This window comes from Podarcis melisellensis (genome assembly GCF_964234715.1).
Source record: "Podarcis melisellensis genome assembly, chromosome: 12".
Taxonomy (NCBI): domain Eukaryota; kingdom Metazoa; phylum Chordata; class Lepidosauria; order Squamata; family Lacertidae; genus Podarcis; species Podarcis melisellensis.
The window spans coordinates 7,266,636-7,287,637 of NC_138544.1; the positions used below are offsets into that span (position 1 = coordinate 7,266,636).

The following is a 21,002-nucleotide window of genomic DNA, read 5'->3' on the forward strand; positions in this document are numbered from 1 at the left end:
ATGTGTTTAGTGTGGGGGGAGACATTGAAGAGTCAGGCTCATAACCCAACTATACTGACCTGTCTGTAAGTTCCCTCTAACAAGGTGTCCAGATGTTGTAGAGGAGCCTGGGTTTTATCTTTAAACCGAGTCAGCAGTCGTCGTTCAATAGCTCTAAACTGTACGGCTCTTTCAGATAATAGTTGCTCATATTTAGTAGCATTCAAGCGCAGCTACAATTAAGCAAGGAAAAAGTTAAAAATATTCCAAAATGCAATAATATTTTCACATGACACATTTATAACAAGCAGGTGGAGAACAACTGCATTTCTGGAAGTTTTACTGTAGTAATTCACAGAGTGCTTTTCTATGGTAAGGTAGTCAGTCTGAAGACCGGTAATTTCACACTCATCATCAGATCAACTAACAGGCTAGAATAATGCCAGGTATTACCAAAATTGGAAATAATTGTTGACAGTGAAGGCAATCTACTGTAATGCATGATAATCTTACCATGGGTTTTCATGACAGAGGTGAAATTATCTCGTCATCAGCAGGTTATGAATTATTTCAGTACACTGGATCTGCAGCACATATGCTCAATGATATTTTACTAGCTGCGGCAGTAATCAGGCACAGTATTTTAAAATGTTTAAAACACTGTCTTTAGGAATAGATTTTTATTTTTAGGGGAGGGCAATTTTTTATATATATCAAATGTCAATCCAATATCAAAACAACTCATATTCCTGTCTATAATGACTGTGCCAAGTGTTCCTAAGAGTTTTGAAGAATATGTTAATATACTATTGGTTTGGCAAAGATTATTAGAAATGAGATGCTGACTTTCATAGCCCAAACAGCCCTGACATAATCTCCATTCCTCTTTATAAAAACATATACAAAGCCATTAAGGGCTTGAAGATGGGTCACTATGAGCCTACACACCATGACTGCAGCCCCTACATAAATGCACTGGTTTATAAACAACTGTAACAGCTCAAAGTAACAACTGAAAAAGTCACCAGCCAAATTTCATTACAAAATCACAAATATTAATATGCATACCTCAAAATGATGATCAATTATTTCAAAATATTCTTGTAAGGGGATTGGGCCAGAAAAAGTACATGCAAAGTCTTTGCAGTTTTGTTTACTAAAATGTTCTTCAAGACGGACAGTGAGTTCTTTCACAATTAGCCAAAGGTCTTCTAACTGCTCACTTTGAATTCTGTAGCGCTCTTGAAAATGAAAAGCAAAATAAAAATTAGTAGCTGATTCACTATCAGTTACTAAGTAGGGCCATTTTTTATTTTAAATGAATTTAGTTATACACAAAACAGAAAAAGACAAACAAGAATAAAAAAACCAAAATAAACTAAAGACTACAGGAGCAGAGCATAAAGGTGAGGTGCACATGTACATACAGCTATATTTGATAACAGTTCTACTTATGTTGTTGCTATTTTTATTATTATTAGTAGTTTAATGAATATAGTGTTTCCAGATTTCACCTGTGAAAAAAATTTCTGTGTTCATAATTTAGCCTGTTTAATAGTTCCCCTTTTCCCATCTCTTCCACCAATAGCATCAATTTAAATATTTAAACACTTTTTCAGCAATATGGTGGGAATTCTGTGTCACAATTATCACAATTACAAACATGCTTTAAGGAATTCACTGTTGTCAATTACATTGAGATGCCTGCGGAAATTCTGCCTTCCTTGCTTGCTCCAAATTCTGGGGACATTCTCCAGTAGCAAGCTAGAGAATGAAACCTCCTTTAATATTTTGTGCTTTCAGGAATCAGGTAAACAAGCATTGGTTTTTTTCACGAACCAGGGGTACTTCCCCATCAAATCCATTCCATCATTTTTGTTCAGGGGTGACTTCACACATACACACACATCTGTCAACAGAGGGCAATAGTTAATGCATGTGAAGAAGTGAACACTAGCCTACAAAAGCCTATTGCAATAAGAATTCCTAATTTTAAGGTGCCACAAGATTCTCTGTGATATAGGCGCCAGGCAAAAACATTCCGCTCCTCCCAGTCCTTTGGCTAATTAAAAAAGGGGGCCTTTTAAACTAGAGGGGTATTGTTTTTGTTTGTTATTACGGTGTGCATTGTTGTATTTTTATATTGTAAAATGTGATCTTCGGATGTAAGGTGGTATAGAAATTTAATTAATTTGTTTATTTATTATCTAACAAAAACACTTCTTTGGAAGTTGTTAGTTCACATGGATTTCAAGCTCTGATTTCCAACTTAAAATGGTTCATGTTAATGATAAGCAATGGTTCATGGTTCGATAAATTTGAAGAGGCAGGAGGAAGGGGCATGTGTGTCCAAAGCTTTCTCCCAATCTCAATCATGGTTAAAAGATAGGAGACCTGTTTGCATTGACCCTAACACATCAATAGTTCAGAACAAGTAGCAAAATTTTACATCCAGGACATTTGAAGTTAAAAACTGAACAATTCAGGGTATACTCAGTTGATAGCTAGGATATAATATGGAAAATTCCCTTTAAAAATTCAGCTTGGAAAAATGCTACCATATTGGAAAATGGCAGCTCTCGCCTTCCATTTAGCTAAAAGAACCCAAACAAACGTGATTTATCTGAAATGGATTGAGCATTCTCACATTCAGAATCATCAGATGATCTCAAAGGTAGGATTTTAAAACCTAACGTTTATTAGGTCTTTCCATATCTCAGCTATCAAAATAATATGCCCTGCAATTTTCTATGACCAGGTAAAATTCTAATCTCATTTGACTACAAGGAATCTTAATAGAGAAAGGACTCTGAAGTGCATATCCATCTTAAAAGCAAAACATCATAGCTACCAAGGAGTGGGATTCTGCATCTTATATCATGCAAGTTAAAAGTTTTGTGGTTGATGCAGGCTTCATGCATATCATCCCTTAATAAAAATGGGCCAATGAAATGGCCAGGTATACAGCAATAGTACTGTAGTTTCAAACTAATTCTGAAAATGCTATGTTTATAGTCATCTTTTCAAAATATGTAAGAGAACAGTTGTGAGGAAAAATAAGAGGAAGGGTGGAAATGAGGAGGGGATATTTTTAAAAAAACTTAAAATGCTCTACTTTTTAGAAGTTTGGCCAAGTTTTTTATTTTTAAAAAAGATGAGGCTTAAAACTTAGGTTATTAAGCAATTCATAAGATTAGTTATCCAAGATTGTATAACATTTCTACTGGCACACTTCCCAGAAAATGCATTTCATAGATGGGACAATGACAAATTATATTTACAGTATACAAGGGAAATGGGCAGGTTTCATATAAAAGCATGTCCTTTTAAAAGCCGAAAACCATTTGTTAATGATAACATACCATCTTATTTTCATTATGCTACAAATATATCTAGGAATAATGACCAGACATTTTGAACAAATCTTCCCTCATCTAAAATTAGTCCCGGAGTCAAATTTAGGCAAAAAAAGAGGTCATCAGTGGTTTTAAAATTGTATTGACCAGCAGGAAAATACAGCAGAAGACTCCACTGAAGTGGAATGGTAGGATAAAACTAATGGCTTATTTGATCTATTACAAAGAGAAAGAAAACTCTGAAAAAATCTATAGCATATAAACGAAATAGAGTTTTTTAGTTGTACAATTCTGCTGAAAACAGCAAAAGAGTAACTGTTACTTACTTATGAAAACAGGTATGTTCGAGGAAAGCAGCTTTCCCCTCAAAATATTAAATATAAAATTTTATACATAAGGACAGATGGCACACTAGCTGTTGACAGGCATTCTAAGTCATGTTTGCGTAAGCCCAAACCACGTTCAATACTGAGCGCAGCTAATTGTTTTTAAGAACCTATGGGATATTATGAATACCACAAGCACCCATAAATCACCATTCTCAGCAATGAAATACTTATTGAAAGTTGGATGAAGGGGCATATTTTTTCCAAGAATTTTAGTAAACAGTTATTTCTGTGTCAAGAGACCAAAAAGTTGTCAGCTCCCGGGATCTCTGACACGGTTAAGCAACTTGTGAGCGTAGGAATCAATCTCTCACCCAAAAGCCACATAAAAGCCTTAATGGGCATGGGATATAATTATTTCTGAGACAGTTGTAAGTCATAACTGAGTTTTATCCATCTTCTCGTGGAAATTTACATTCAATATGAGAGTTGCTTTCTGGTTTGGGAGTTGAACTAGATCAACCTCAAGCGACCTTCCAATTCTACAATACTATGAACTTAGTGTCAAATGTAAATTATTCTCCCAACAGTAATCTTTACAGAATCCCAGCTGGTAAAAGAGTAAAGTAGAAGCATGGGTACAGGGGTAAGATTAAAGGTTTTATGGTGCAGCAGTTTCTAGACACTATTGCATCAAACACTAGGGTATGCTTCAAGCATCTGTACTGTGGGAAAGCTTATACTGAGATAGCAAGCATCAAGCCAGGTCTATAAATAAACAAACCCAAATGGAAAAGAAAATTATTAGTGGGAGAAAAGATGGGAAGATAAAACTCCCTGTTCAAGCTAAAAGGTTACAATACACTTCAGCTAAGCCAATGCCTCTGGTGGGATACTTAAAGCTTCTTTTCCTTTCATTAATAAATGAACACTTCTTGCCATCAGCTGAGATCTTGTTTGCACATGTATATCATTTAAGCTACCAATTCTGTAAAACAAGAATCCAAATAACCAATTCTAATTTTAGCTTACACGTAACACTATTTACAAAAAAAATTACAAGTCTTCTCAGATCTTTGTTATGGAATGTTCCAGTTACTTCAACTGTTTAAATTTTTTTACTGTCAAACAAATATTAAAAATTATCATACAACACTCAAAGAATGTTCACACAACCAAACACAAACAAAAATGAAGCCTGCAAAAAGTAAACTAATTGATACCATGAGAGTCACTGAATAACTACTTGTCCAGATGTTTCCCATCACAGGATTTATGGTGAAAGATATTAAGGTCTTTTACAGCTTAAGAATTCTCGACATCCGTGCGAATAGAGGAAAGCTCATGCCACCAAACTTAGATAATTCTTCACAGCATTCTAGAATCTAAACAACGAGCTGAAAGGCCCCAGGCTCAGAACTACTGGATTGGTTCCACTGGTGCACCCACACAGTCCTGACACCATCCCAGTAAGTAGCAAAGAGGCCACTGTCAGGATGGCAGCAACACGGCACCATCCCACGGCACCAGCTGCTCTTGAGGTCTCAATCTGCACACTTTAAACTGGTTTACATAGACTACAGATTTAAAACAAACTTCAAACCCTCGTTTCAAATACTAATTAACAGTACACCACAAGGATTTTAAATGTATTGTCTTTCAAAAGCATATATTTCATATTTTGAAACAGACAATCAAGCAAGGTTTCCGATTCTTGCTTTATTATGGATGTTCTACAGTTTTATTACCGGTAATGACTTGTTAATTTGTATGTTTTGTTTTAGTTTTGCTTTTTTATTTTCTGTTGACTGCTTTGAGGCCCACCAAATGGAGGAAAAGTGGCATATAAATTCAACAACAACAACGAAGGCAGGAATGAGAGAAGGGAAAGAGAAGGAGGAACAAAATAGTTGGAATTCAGTCATGAAACGGTGACCAAATCCCACTGATTAATAATAATGCTTCTTCAGGTTTGTTGAATTCTGGCTTCTTCTTTTTTTAAAAAAAAAGCTGTAACCAATTTCTCAATGACACAATTACAAGCTCCTGGACCCAGCCTGATATTGCTTCCCTACTAGATTTAACAAGCCATGAAGGACAAAAGCCTAGCATACAAGTGCTCAGCCAGCTGAACCAAGCTTCTTGCCAACATCCTCAGAAGCCAATAACTGAAAAGCTGAACAGGATTTAGTGAACAGGGACCATCTGTGGCAGAAAGAAGTCCTGAAGTCAGAATCAGAAGTTGAAGCAAGAGAGAAGGGAGGCCAAGAGGCAGAGATGAGTCAGGCTGGTGAAGAAGACAGGGTGTCTCCCCCTAATGCTGCGACAAGCTCCCTTCCTCCTGGTCCTCCAGAACCAAAAGAGGTATGAAGTGGGAGGAGCAAAGACATGTATGCCAGTGGCGCCCAATTGCTTGAGGAAGACCAGGGGGGATGGGGAGACCTATGCAACTGTGGGAAGCTGGGGACCTTTCGTCTCCACAACGGCCTCATAGGAGTTGCTGTGCTCATTAGGCCTGGCACTTGTGAGCAGACCTTTTATCTTCAAACAAAGAGTTAACTTTGCTTATTCCATGTGATCACACTGTGGACAAAAGTATTGCACAAACTCTATCGCATGAAGATCTCATCCATAACTTCAGTTCAACAAGATACTTACGCGATGTTTTTGAAGCAAGTAATGTGACTCGGGAGCCACCTAATAATTGAAATCCTAAAGCATTTAGCTGGTCTTCATCAGCCTGATCAGCAAAGTCTGAAATGAAATGAAATGTATAATTTACACAATTTGTCCATGCCATTAACACTGCACCCATAAATCTACTTAGATTTCAGGTTTACAATAGACTTCATATTGTAAATAGTTTTGGGTGAGAATGTGCCAATGTATTGTTTCTTATACATTATGTCACTGGACCACAAAGTCCCTTTTATCTATCAGATATAAACATTCATGCTGGCTTTACAACTATCTGATGTTATATAAATTGCATCTAACCAAGACCATAAACTCTATACAATGGATTGGATTCCCATGTGTGGGTAACATCATATCCACAGCAAACCAAATTGACCAGCATATAGTTATTTAAATGGTGCATATATTAGAAGAAAAATATATCAATATAATTCATTTGGGTTCTGTGTGATAAGAATTTCACATAAAAACCTTCCATGTGGTAAAACAACTGAATAATAAAGCTAGCAAAACTTAAGTGGGTTTTGACAAAATTCTAAATGTACAAACTACATTGAGAAACCAATCCAGATACAGTCAAAATGTTTCTTCCATTTAAGCTCATTACTCAAGCATTCTAGGTAAATAAATCATGTCAGAGGTGTGTCCTTAACTGAAGTTCTACCTGGGAAAAGGGTAACGAGGCTGACTGGAGGCTTGTTAGTATCAATAGTTAACTTCTGGCTTGCTGTCTTTGAAGGATGAGCTGGAGAGCAAACTAACCGCAATGGTAATCGAAATTTGCACTGGGAAACTCTTGGTGCACCTGAAACAAATCATGTGTGTCTTGTAATTGTTAAATATAAATATACTGAGATTAGGTATTAGACTTTGCTTAGGGCAGCTACTGAAAATAAAAAATCTACAGGATGATAACATATCATATAAATGAAAATCTGCAACAAGAAAAAAATGCAATAACAAAAACCCCAAATATTAAAACAACCTCTATCTTTAAAAATGAGGCAAGATTGCAACAGATATTTTCTTAAATATTAATCTTCTGACCTCAAAATACACAGCAATTTCCTGACATTATGCTGAGCATCCGAATAACTTTGCACAGGAGTTCAGTAATTTTTCTCAAATAACTCTCATTTTGGTTTGTTAACTTTCATCAGCAGTCAGATATAAAAACAAAATCATTCATGCAGATTGTAAAATATCAATAAAAAGTAAAATATGTAATGATCAATAACCAGTTAATCGTTTTCATTGGAATTTCATTAGTTGGATAACTACCAGAACTATGTAAAAATACAAGCACACACATGTACAAGCAAGCAAGCAAGCCAGTTCCTGGGTTCCATCAAGTTGTAGCATGAAAGACTAAGCAAATAAGAGCAGGTTTAGTAGCTCCCATTGACTTCAATGGGACAAAGTAAATGGACTGCAATGGTCCAGACCATTCAGAGAGGAATAAAATCTGTTTTTCCCCTAGAACATGGGTCACCAAGGCAGTGGGGTCATATTATTTCCTGCGAGTGGCAACCATTCAACTATATAATTGAAAGTAAAGTGATACATTTTGACACTATTGCATCCCTTGATCCAATGCTACATTTGCACTGACACAAAACAATGAAAGTCCACAAGTTATCACACTTCTAATTGACAATTACAGGCTAACCTGGATTTTATTATATTTGTGTATGAATAATTAAATGGCTTCGCTATCCCTAAAGGAAATTAAAATCAAAGTAGAGTTAACATTTCGGTGTCTTATGCCAGCAAACACAATAAGGATGCTAGTAGCTCCTTATTTCAGTAGCAGTTCACAGGCATATATAAACAGTGGTGTCAAATGTCATGAAATGAAGAGGGGGAGGAATCAGAAAATTCAATTGAAATTTGAATGTACAAATTAAAGTTACAACAATGGTATTTGGTAACAGAGCCATCTTAGTGTTGCTAAGCTAATTGGCTAAGCTAATTGGAACAGAGTATCATCAAAGTATTTTTGAAGTCACCTCTAAAGGGCCAACCAGCAGCTCACATATATACATTTTTACTTTAAAATAACAACTATCACTAATTTTGATTTTGATTCAGCCTATAATTCACTTACCCTCTGGGTTGAGATCTACCATAACATCAGCGAAAGCAAAAAAGAAAAGAACAAAATACAACTAATAACAGAAATTGAACAAAAATCTAATAATTGAGAATGAAAGAGAAGACTAGCTTCCATAAGTAAGATGTAGGCTATGTTGCTCCTCCACCACCTCTAAGAAACATGTAACATAAGATGTTGGACAGAAAGCTGAGAATATGATGAAGGAAAGCAAAGAGCAAGGAAGAGGACTATGGAGAACTCATGTCAGGAGGCAGAGAAGTTAAGAACCAAACACAACAGTGCAGGTCCCACTGAAATATCCAGCAGCATTAGTTAAAGGGCTACCTGAAGGGGGGGGGAATGTTTTAATGGCATGTTGGTGAGATATCTTAATTTATCTTGGTTTATTAATGATTCTGTCTGTACTACCAATGGCATGCCTGCGACCCAGAAAGGTCACCATGTGACTGCCCTCTATAGCTTGTGAACAATTGGTATTCTAGGTGTCTAACTAGAGACTGGCAAATGAGGGAAGGTACCTAAAGCAGTATAGGGATCAAATTATTTTTGCTACAGGCAGCCCCCCCCCCGTGTATGTCAGGGTTACGTTCCGAGGTACTGTGTGAGCCAGTGAAATTGCGTATAATTGAAACCCACCGGAAAAGCCTGCAAACACCCTGTTACACTCCCCCTGCCCCTACTCCACCCTTTTAGCGACATTTCAGTGATGTCTTTATGATGTTTCTGGTCACTGCCAGGTTCAGCACAATGCACATATATTGAAAGCACGTAAATGGGGGCCTGCCTATACTCTACTACAGGGGTCGGCAAGGCTTACTGGGCACGGGCCTGATCACTCCCGCAGAGATCCTCCGTGGGCCAGACCGGCACAGCGCAACACTGGCAATCGCGTCTGCACATGTCCGTGGCGCTGGAAATCGCTTCTGCGCATGCCCAGACGCCCAAAATTGAGCCTGCGCAGAAGCGTTTTCTGGCGTCTGGGCTTGCACAGAAGCGATTTCTGGTGCCGCGGACATGCGCAGACACAATTTCCGGCATCTGCGCATGTGCAGAAATGATTTCTGGAGCCACGGAAGAGAGTCCCTGCACCGCACCACACCGGTTTAGCACAGCACATGGGGACTCGCCAAGTGGTCGGCCCAATTCGGGGGCAGCTCATGGGCTGGTTAAGCGACCCTCATGGACCCCTTCCAGCCCATAGGCCTTAGGTTGCCAAACTCTGCTCTACTATCTCTATTTTATCTGGTGGCTAAAGGTCAGAGATAGACATTTTACAAACCTGGTCTTATTTCTGAGATGTGTGGCAACAAAAATAATAGTGCTCTCCATGATCAGTTTCATAAAATATTCATTATCTGACATCATTTTTAAGACGCAATGTTTATTACAGAAGTAGACAGCTTATTTTCAGTTTCCTATTCTCAAAATGTTGATTGCAGCAATCTTAATGTTAATAGCCAATAACATCAGTCTGCTTGTGCAACATTTCTCCTCTCCAGCCCTCCCCTCATGCCCCCTAGATCTGCTCCAATGGGTCTGCCAATTCTCTGGAATAGATTTTTGAGGTACACAGGGGACTGTAGAGGGAAGGAAAAGAAGACAGGAAAGGCCCCTCTGTGTGAGTCGATGCCCACTTTGCATGATGTTTTAATTATGAAGTGCACCTATTTTGGTTTTTAGACAAGTGTTGTAAAAGCCGCAACTATAATTTATTATCTCATATCACCATGCAGCTTTGCTTAAAATGGCAAAAATATATCATTATAAAGAAGGTGTAACTTTCTCGTGTTTCAAGTTTGTGCCTTAGCTCTACACTTAACAGAGTGATTCTCCTTAAACTAACAGATAATTTTCACATCGGTCACAGAACGTGATTAGCAAAACTTCCTTTTATGGGTAACAACATGTGTTAGAGCACCATCTCCCAGAGTACAGCTGAAATAAACATTGTGAAATAAGCAGATAATTTTAATACAGTGGCTTCATTGTTGTCTGAGGAATGCTTCGCTTCCAAAACGTCTTAAGTGCTATTGCTCAGCCAAAATGCAGTGCAGCGTAAGGGAATAACCAGACTTCACAACTGTTTAACCCTCTGGTTCTATGCAGGGGTGAACAACAATATTGATAAAACTTATTTCTGGATTGCTCCACTTTCATTGAAAGTGCTAAAGGTGTAATTAACTTCTAACCCTTAAAGGTGGTCTTTTCCAGTTCAGGTATGAAAAAAATTGATACTTCAGTTGTAGGTGGAAGCTAATAACAGTTGCCTCTACAAACACACGAAGACAAATTAATGGTGTTACACAGAATACAGTAATGTATTTTGAAATGCAAGTTTAATAATCACAGTTATAAACTTAAACAGTCACTGCCGCCCCTCCCCGTTTATTCAAATTTTCAGAATGTTTACCTGTTGCTGTGTTATATGAAGCTAGAGCAGTACCTTCCAGATCTGCTGGTGAGATATTCCCCTTTAGAAAGGCAGAGAGTACCACTGTTTTAGATACAGATGTCTCTGTAAACACAGATAAAAACGAAAAGGTCAACTGGGGGGAAGACTTTGTGTAACTCTACAAAACCATTTCTAAGGAAATATTAATTGAATCATAGATTATTATTTGTTACCCCCCCCAAAGTACATGCAGTGCTATCCATCTATAAACAATACATATTTAAAATTCTTAATTTCATAATTCCCACAGAAAAACCATAGAAGCCTAGCCATCAGCCTCTTGAGCCATCTAATTCTAGTACATTAGTTTTCTGGCCTCCTGGATAATTTGATGCAATTACATCTATGGATTTACAAGTATCCCAAGCTTATCTTCTACAATTATGTCCCTCAAAGGATATATCTAGAACTATACAACATAGTCTTTTTGCCGGATATCAATATACGACTTGCAGTTTTGCAGAATTCTTTGGCAAAATTGCTAAGGTCACTGCTGTGTCGTTTTTATTGACAGTTGACTCATTTAATCTTTTTCCTGTTTGCACGCCACCTTGTGAAACCATATGAAAGGCAATACAATCTGCTTAAGTAAAGTAATGAAACTCAATTTAAAAACACTTTTGCACAAAACTTTCAGTTCTGGTACTACAGGCAAAATACCTATGACAAAATCCTGTGATGCCGCTAAGAAATTAACATCAAACATACATGAAGCTATGAACAAATTGGGTGTTATCGCTGGAATGGCCCGAGGTACATTATGAAGTTTCTGTGTTATTTGAAAATTAGCTCACTAGCCAAAGGGAGTTTCTGAGCGACATTTCTATCCTGGCAGCATTTCCTAAAAGTACTCTGAGCTGCTATGAAACTACTGTACAAAGTAGGAAGTTTCCAAGCAAAAGGACAATATTTGGACTGCAAACTTCTGCTAGCAATCTACACAGAATTGACCTACATATTCCTTTTTTTTTCTTTTTAAACATGTAACAAGCTTTATTAATAGTCTTACAATTTCAATCATGTACACTATATATATATATATATATATGCTTTCGTAGATTTTCACGGGTACAGGAATGCAGGTTTTGGTGTCCTCGGGTGTCTTCCCGTGTAAAAGTTGGGGTGTCTAGGCGACGTTTCGACGAGGTCTCACTCGTCATCTTCAGGCTGGTGCTTTCGGCTTCTTGTTACTGGAACAGAGCAGGATCTCAGTGTTTGAGTTCCTATAAATACTGTTGAGGGGGTGTGGTGTATAGCCTCCAATGTTCTGGGCAGAGAGGAAGTTCCCAGGCTAGTGTGCCTTTTCTTCTTTTGTTCCTTAATTACTTGAGGGATATCCTGAGTGATTTCTTGAGTGATATCCTGAGTACCACTTAGGTGGGTCATTAGGTGTGGATTAGTTGCTAAAGTCTTTGTGTCTTGACCTCTTGAACTTTGTGAAGAGTTTTTCTGAGAAGATGGCTGTACTGCACTTAGTTGTGCTCTGGCTTGGCTTCGTGTATAGGGGCGAGCTGTGGTTTTGTGGCTTGTGTCAGCCAGATCTGTGTAGGGATTGCAGGGGGGTGCAGCATCCGGAGGTGCCACCATGGTTTGGCTACTGGATGGTGTCTGTAATTTATCTGTGGAGAGGGTCTGGGTTTGGGTCTGGTGTGGTTGATTGGTGATGGCGTTCTGGTGATGGCCCTCCCCACAAAAACTGACACCAGATCCAGAGGCACACAGAACGCCATCACCAATCAACCACACCAGACCCAAACCCAGACCCTATTGGCCGAGGGAGCCGGCGTACAGCTTCCGGGTCATGTGGCCAGCATGACTAAGCAGCTTCTGGAGAACCAGAGCAGCACACGGAAACGCTGTTTACCTTCCCGCCGGAGCAGTACCTATTTATCTACTTGCACTTTGATGTGCTTTCGAACTGCTAGGTTGGCAGGAGCAGGGACCGAACAATGGGAGCTCACCCCGTCGCGGGGATTCGAACCGCCGACCTTCTGATCCGCAAGTCCTAGGCTCTGTGGTTTAACCCACAGCGCCACCCGCGTCCCCTAATAGTGAATGTACCTGCCATTATTAATCTATTCTTTATATATTCCCTAATACATTCTTACAGCAATTTGTACCGTTGCTCTTATTTCTCATATATTTCTTTATCCAAGGTCAATCGAATGCTGCCATAGACGAAAAACCACTGGTATATTTTTGTACATATTTTGTCCTGGTGTATTTTTGTACATATCTCTTATATCCCATTTTTGTGCAAATTCTTGTCTTGAACTGCCCCTTAGGCTGTTGGTCAATTGCGCCATTTCCACATATTCTTGTAATTTATTCTGCCAATCCATTATAGTCGGAACATTTTCCCCTTTCCAGTTCTTTGCTACTAGTGTTCGGGCCGCTCACTATTACCCTCATTCCAAAGAGATACTTTAGGTGACTCAAGGGTGTAGGAATATCTAATATGAGTCTTTTGCTCTGTTTAAGACCCAGTGCCATATCATAAATTGCTTCTGAAAGTCTTAACAAGTTTCAAAAGTAATTAATCCTGTGAACTGGGCAATACAAGCCCAAAGCAAAGGTTGCAAGCTGAGGCAATTAGAATAAGGTCCACTATTTGACTGCTGATTCAGGACCCTAAACTGTGTTTTATATAATGGAATATTTATTTTGTTCTGTGTATATCACAATTTTTTTTGTTACTATGGCCGACGGCTGACGCAAATAAAGTTTCATTCATTCTCTCTCTCAAGCCCAAAGCCTGTCTCTCTGGTGTAGGGGAGTGACCACTGTCCTCGCGGGAAGGGTGTTTCTGAGGAAGCACTAGGACAATGAGTGAGATTCAGTCAAGTATTTAAGAATGCCTGATGCTCAAATCAAGTAACACAGAAAACACAGAATACAGAACAGGGCAGGCTTCATTCTATACTATTTACTTGTTCTATTATTTTAAATATATATTAGCCAGTGGCAGGCGGGCCTTGGTGTTGTCCTAGTATCCTCTTAGAAACATTTCTAAGAATTTCCATTACTGATATAATGGAATTAAATATTATAATGGGACCTGATGTGATTAGCTTCCATCTTTCCTATCACTATTTACATGACAGGTTGTTACTTGGACCTATTTTTAAGGGGGGAAAGAAAGAAAGAATATAGACTCAAAGTTAAACATATCTGTCTCAGAAAAAGAGTACAGTGTTAATGAATACCAGTAGTACCAGTAGTTTGATAGGCAATGGACAAAAAAGTACCAGCAGTTTGATAGGCAATGGACAAAAAAGAGAAATAACTATAGATCAAAGCTGGAACATTTACCTAATTTCAAGGTGAATTTGTCATGAGTCAAAGCTAAAGGAGGTTGAACACATACTGATAATTTTGCAAGTGTCGGCTGTTTGCCCTCCACAGTGATCTGTTAGAAGTAAAAATTAGAAAGGCATTTATGGAAATACCAGGTGAATTAGAACACATTGCAACTGAAAAGGGAACAGTAAATTAGTAACAACTTTTGAAGTGCTATTATTTTGTACTTTTTATCAGTTGGAGATCTTCCAAAGAATTATGTACAAGAAAATGAGATTTTAATGAATAGAATGCAATTGGAATATTATGCTCCACTGGGAAATTCCCACTCCCTCTGCCATAAATCTATGAAACAAAAATATTCACTAAACATCCTTCAATTCCATTGTAGTGAACATATATGCATACAGAGTTGAAAAGAAATAAATTAAAAAGCTGATATCAGGGTGAAGGAAGTCAAAATATTATGTTATATGTATTTATGTGGTGTAAATGTTAAGGATGCGTTGGTTGTAACTTTTATTGTCAATATCTATTTTCTAATTTCTTTTTATTGCTGTATATTGTTTTTGTTTTGTTATTTTTCTTTTCTTTTTTGTGTTGTTGCTAGTGTCCTGACGTTTCAATAAAAAAGAACATAAAATAAAAAAGAACATATATGCATATACGGTATATATGTATATACCGTATTGGCCCGAATATAAGCCTCACCCAAATATAAGCCGCACCTTTAAAATTGGAGGGGGGGGGGAGAGAAAAAAAGAAAAAATACCAGAATATAAGCAGCTTCCTTCCTCACTGCTCCTGGCTGCATACTAGGTTGCGAGGGGGGAGGGGGGAGCCATACTGTGTTGCTGGCAGCCTTTCCCCTTCCTCGCTCTCTCCCTTCCTGGCCTTGGGGAAGAGGGCAGGGGACTACATGCAGGGCGGGCGCCACTTCATCATGCTCCTAGCATTGTTTGCCCTGTGCTCCTATCTGCTTACCATAAGATCATGAATATAAGCTGCACTTGTAACTTTTCACGGTCAGACATGAGGGGGGAAGTGCAGCTTATATTCAGGCCAATATGGTATTCAACCTAGTTCAGGATTTTTCTGATTCCACCATCATTAGAGTACTTAGATCTGAAGGCAGCCCTCTTTAGGGAAGCTTTTAATGTTTAACAGACCACTGGGTGGGGTATAAATAATAAATTATTATTATTATAGATAAAGCAGTGTGTGTGTGTGTGTGTGTGTGTGTGTGTGTGTGTGTGTTTTAGCAACATTATGATTGTATTTATAAACTCATAAGCTGGAGACCAAGTTTTTTATTTGACCAGCAGACCACAATGTCAGCACTTGTCATCCAATATACATTTGGGACCAAGTCTCATGAACCTCAGTTGGAAGCCCATGAAAGCATGTATGAAATGTAAATAAATTGGCTGCAGTATTTTACGTTGAAACAATAATTATCAACAAAGATTATTTCTCTGAAAATCATTATGCTCACTTTTGAAGACAGAAGATTACTGTATACTCTCACTCTCTCTACAGATAAATCGTCACCACTGCTCAAAAAGAGAGAGGTCGAGGCAAAGTGAAGAGGCTGTTTCCTCTCCTTGCATCTGTCACTGTTTGCATGCTTGAATAGGATAGCTGAACATGCAACAGTGGAGGAGGAGAAAGTGGAGCCAGGTGGGTCTGGGAGTTCATACTGAGCTTTTGATGGGGTGTGGAACTCAGCAAGCATCCAAACGATGACAACCTGTGAGTCAGTCCTGGTTCAAGAAGATAGCATCTTCCTAGAGAGGCTCACTTCCAAGACCATAGATAATGTTTATGATTGTTAAACATAATCCTCTCCATAGTTCCAGAAGGGATTTCTCTTAGCTTTCCCCATAACACACAGACCCATGATGTATACATCCAGTGCTTTTTTTCTACAAAATGTTTAGGGGTACTCTCATTTTGACTCAAGAAAACCACCATTTTATAGTTCAAATCGGGGAAAATAAATACAGTAAATGGACAAAAGTACAAAGATTCACAAAATGTTCAGGGGTATGCACACACCTGCGTACCCCCAGAAAAAAAGCACTGTATACATCTAATTTTTATTTCTTTAATGCATATCACAAGCAATGTAAATCACCAAAATCTCAGTCACTTTTGTATATTTTCTAGAACCACCCCTCTAAATATAAAAAAATGGCTTGAATCTTTTGAGTGTTATACTTGGTCTTAAAGTCCCAACAAGCACAATACCTTTACTGTCACAGAAGGAACCTCCTCTGCTTTTACTTCACTCTCAATGGCTTGCTGTGAAGAAGAAAAAACACACAAGAAACAGCAAAATCAGTATCACACAGGAATGAACATATTGTATGGCTAGATTTCAACTTACTGTAGAGACCTTAAAACAATAATAAAAGAATTAAGATGCACAAAAATATTGGGTAATATTTACGGCAGCCCAATCACTTCCATTCAACTCACTGGAATTGTGTTCTCGGTATAGTAAAACAGCCAAATCCAATGGATGTTATATGCTTGTGACTATTACTCTATTTGACAGCTAAATTTGTGCATATCAAATGTCTTTTGCTAATGTCTTGGATCTCACCCAAATATTTTTTTCAAAATCTTTGCTTAAAATTGTATATAAAAAGAGGAAACAAAAGGCAAGATTTTTCTGTACATACAGTTAAACCAACATATTCCAATCTTTTCTGTTTTCCAAGATATTAAGAAGCCACAGTTAAATCAATTACTCTGCCTCCACATGCTATTACACCATGGAGATGAGAATAAAATTATGAAGCCAAATGCCAAAAGAGCAGAAAAGGAAAGCAGAAAAGTGGCTTTAAACCAGGGCTTGCCTTTGTGTTCTAAAATATAGTTAGCTCAAACCATGGTTTGCCAGGATGCCTGAGTATAGCCAATGTTCATTTACAGTTGGAGGCAAACAGTGGTGGATTAACATTTGATTGACAGCTCTTGGTGGGAACAGGATGCTGAGTTGAGCTTCTGGAACAAGCAGCAGCTAGCATCAAATAAACATGTGATGGGTGGTGCATGAACATAGTTTAGTATAGGGAGCCAGTTTCTTTTTACTGTGGTTTAGGCTGTCATCATTCATCAACTGAGCACCATGCCAACAATAGCAATGAAGCACAGTCATAACCAAACCAGGATTTCATTCATCCTTCTGTAGCTGTACAGTAGTGCAAGATTTCTAAAAGTTAACATTTCATTTCAAAATTTATTTTCTCTGTACAAACGTTTTCAAATTAAGACTTGCCTACTGCTTATTGTAATTTAACAAAGCAGAATCCTGATGCATGTTGCTCTGGCTTGAGTGGCCCAAATGTGCTACAGGAGCAGATCCAATACACACGATCCTTATGGGGTTTGCTATGGCTACATTCAATGGATATTGGCAAGGTTTGCATAAGGTACAATAAAAAAATTCTGACGATCTGTTATGAATTTCTTATATAATTTACTATTAAGTCTAATTATTAAGGATGTGTACAATTAGTATTAGTTATTGGGTAAATGTTTGATAATACTAATTGTAGTTATTGGGTAAATGTTTGATAGGGACGTGGGTGGCGCTGTGGTTTAAAGCCTCAGTGCCTAGGACTTGCCGATCGAAAGGTCCCACGCCTGCCAACCTAGCAGTTCGAAAGCACCTTCAGGTGCAAATAGATAAATAGGGACCGCTTACCAGCGGGAAGGTAAACGGTGTTCTGTGTGCTGCGCTGGTGCTGGCTCACCAGCTGCAGCTTCGTCACGCTCGCCACGTGACCCGGAAGTGTCTGCGGACAGCGCACAACCCGGAAGTGTCTGCGGCCTCTAGAGTGAGATGAGCGCACAACCCTAGAGTCTGGCAAGACTGGCCCGTACGGGCAGGGGTACCTTTACCTTTAAATGTTTGATGGCACAGTACTAAAGACTGCAAGTTGCTACATTTACAGATTTTTACATATAGATGCTTCATTTACAGATTTTTTTCTTCAATGTTAGTGATCCTTTATATTATAAACAGCACTCTAAACCAAGAACAAACCTTGGTTACAGGTCATGGTTTCTTTGGAGCAAGACAAACCAGAAACCCGGGTTTGCACATGACAATAAGCCAAACCATGACTTAACTCCCAATAGTGCAGCAGCAACAGGAAAGAGGAAGGAGTGAAGCAGCTTTGTGGGTTTTTTCTGTGCATCAGCAAGCTTGTCTTAGTGTTAAAAGTGAATAAGACTTTAGAGAACAGAAATAGCCTCACTTAAGAAAGCCACTGTATTTAAGCATATAACATCATGACTAATATTGGGTAGGATACCAAGAACAGGACTAGTTTCTTGCACCAGGTGGCTTGGTTTTACATTTCTCAAAATAGCACGTGGACACACACCCAAAAAAGGTAGGGCAAGCTACTTTTGTAACTAAGTGAACATTTTTTAAATAATAATAATAATAATAATAATAATAATAATAATAATAATAATAATAATAATAATGTTAATTGACCTTTATGGACACAACTGGGACCCGGGTGGCGCTGTGGGTAAAACCTCAGTGCCTAGGGCTTGCCGATCGCATGGTCGGCGGTTCGAATCCCCGCAGCCGGGTGAGCTCCCGTCTTTCGGCCCCAGCTCCTGCCCACGTAGCAGTTCGAAAGCACCCCTAAGTGCAAGTAGATAAATAGGTACCACTTTATAGCGGGGAGGGAAACAGTGTTTCCGTGTGCTGCGCCGGAGCAGCTTCGTCACGCTGGCCACGTGACCCGGAAGTGTCTCCGGACAGCGCTGGCCCCCAGCCTCTTAAGTGAGATGGACGCACAACCCTAGAGTCGGACACGACTGGCCCGTACGGGCAGGGGTACCTTTACCTTTACCTTTATGGACACAACACTGCTTATATCAGTTGCTGATATGGCATGGGGATCTACTTAAAAATTTCTCTGGGCATGACCAAGTCCCTGAGTAGGTTTTGGGCTCCTGGCCATTGTTCTAAATTTAAGCTCAGTGCTCATTAGTTTAACAAAATGCTATAAGCACTATCTATCAGGTTTGAGAGTATACAATTTCTATAAAAACAAATCTCTGTAAGAATATTTGTAAGTTTTAAGGTTACGTACCGACGCTGAATCAAGATCAGGTGAGACCGTCACAAGAAGTGCAAAATCTTCATTTTTTTCCATTTTAGGCACAATGTCTGTAAAAAACAGGTAACTAGGAAGTTTAGTCAATGATTTCACAACCATGTTATTGAGACTTAGAGCTGAAGTTTCAACTTAGGATAAAACCCCGTAATTGGAGATTCACAAGTTATAGTCTGGTGAATACTTGCCCAAAGGGAGGGATACTGAATAGTACGATTATTATTTTTTATAACAAAGTTATTTTCCATATTTATTTTATTGACCTTGATCTGAAAGGTTCAGCTTCTACTCACATATGCATCCTCACACTTTATATTCATATAAACTTTACTTACAACATTTTATTTCAGAATATTTTCAAAATTTTCATCAAAATTTAATTACAGGATTCCTTTCAAACTGCCTCCCTCTTGCAAAGCCAACCTTCTCCTTCACAGTTAGCTTATTCCACTCTCCTTATACCAGAGACATTATTATATAAAACAACACAGAGGAGGCATAAAGTAAATAGTAAATTAAAGGGAAAGGAAGAAAATAAAACAAATGAAAGATGGAAAGGGAGAAAAGTACTGTTGCCCCAGTAGCCATCAAGACCTATAGCCCCTCCCTCTCACCTCCTGAAATTTCAGACCGCTTCAAAGCCAATCCCTCTATTTTAAACATTTTGCTGCTTGCCAGCAGATGCTCTATGGCTGCCATCTTGGTTTCCACATGGTGTATAATTCTCCCACAGTGCATTGGGCCAGTGTGCTGTGGGGAAACCAAGAGGGTAGCCAGAGAACCACAGCAATGAGGTCTCAGTGTTCTGCTGTTGTCAGATGATAAGAAGTTTAAAAGTAAAGGAGGGAAGCTGCCTAGTTCACAAGGAGGTACGGGTGTTTTAAAATAATAATAATAATAATAATAATAATAATAATAATAATAATTTTTATTTATACCCCGCCCTTCCCGGTTCAGAAAACCAGGCTCTGGGTGGCTAACAACAAATTTAAAACACTTAATTGTGATACAACAAAAAAAGCATAAAATGCAGTATAAAAGCATGAATAACAATAAATTCAAAGTTCTAAAATCAATTTAGGGGAAAATCTACCCAATAAACATTAGGTGATCACCAGGGCTAGCTGGCTAAATTAGTCCTATTTGGGCCAGTGAGGAGACATGGGGAGAATTAGCTGTGGGATCCCAGAGCGGGTAATCTTCATAGAAAGGGGAGGGAAGAGAAGGGGAATAAAAATTCAGGCTAAGTTCAAATTGAAAGCTAGGCGGAATAGCTCTGTCTTACAGGCCCTGCAGAAGGAAGTTAAATCCTGCAGGGCCCTAGTCTCATGGGACAGAGCATTCCACCAGGTCGGAGCCATCGCTGAGAAGGCCCTGGCCCTGGTGGAGGATAGTGTGGCTTCCTTGGGGCCCAGGACTCTAAACTTTGGTTATTCATGGACCTTAAGGTCCTCTGCGGGGCATACCAGGAGAGGCGGTCCCGTAAATATGAGGGCCCTAAGCCACAAAGGGTTTTAAAGGTCAAAGCCAGCACCTTAAAAAACAAACAACTCAATCAGGTAGGAAACGTAGGCCAGGGTGAGAAAAGGGGAATATGTAGGAAGGGGCCCACCGGCAGGTAATGTG

General features: G+C 38.8%; 1 protein-coding gene across 2 annotated transcripts in view; it reads right to left on the reverse strand.

Annotated features, from left to right (window-relative positions):
• The window catches only part of BBS9 (Bardet-Biedl syndrome 9), a 237,755-nt gene that overhangs the window by 182,177 nt on the left and 34,576 nt on the right, over positions 1-21,002 (reverse strand). For both annotated transcript variants that reach the window (XM_081931020.1, XM_081931019.1), the window contains exons 11-18: positions 19,353-19,429; positions 16,477-16,530; positions 14,239-14,335; positions 10,885-10,989; positions 7,023-7,163; positions 6,320-6,415; positions 1,048-1,220; positions 60-212 (exon numbers count right to left, since the gene is read on the reverse strand). In XM_081931020.1, coding sequence (XP_081787146.1) covers positions 60-212; positions 1,048-1,220; positions 6,320-6,415; positions 7,023-7,163; positions 10,885-10,989; positions 14,239-14,335; positions 16,477-16,530; positions 19,353-19,429 — 896 coding nt within the window. The remainder of the gene's footprint in view (positions 1-59; positions 213-1,047; positions 1,221-6,319; positions 6,416-7,022; positions 7,164-10,884; positions 10,990-14,238; positions 14,336-16,476; positions 16,531-19,352; positions 19,430-21,002) is intronic.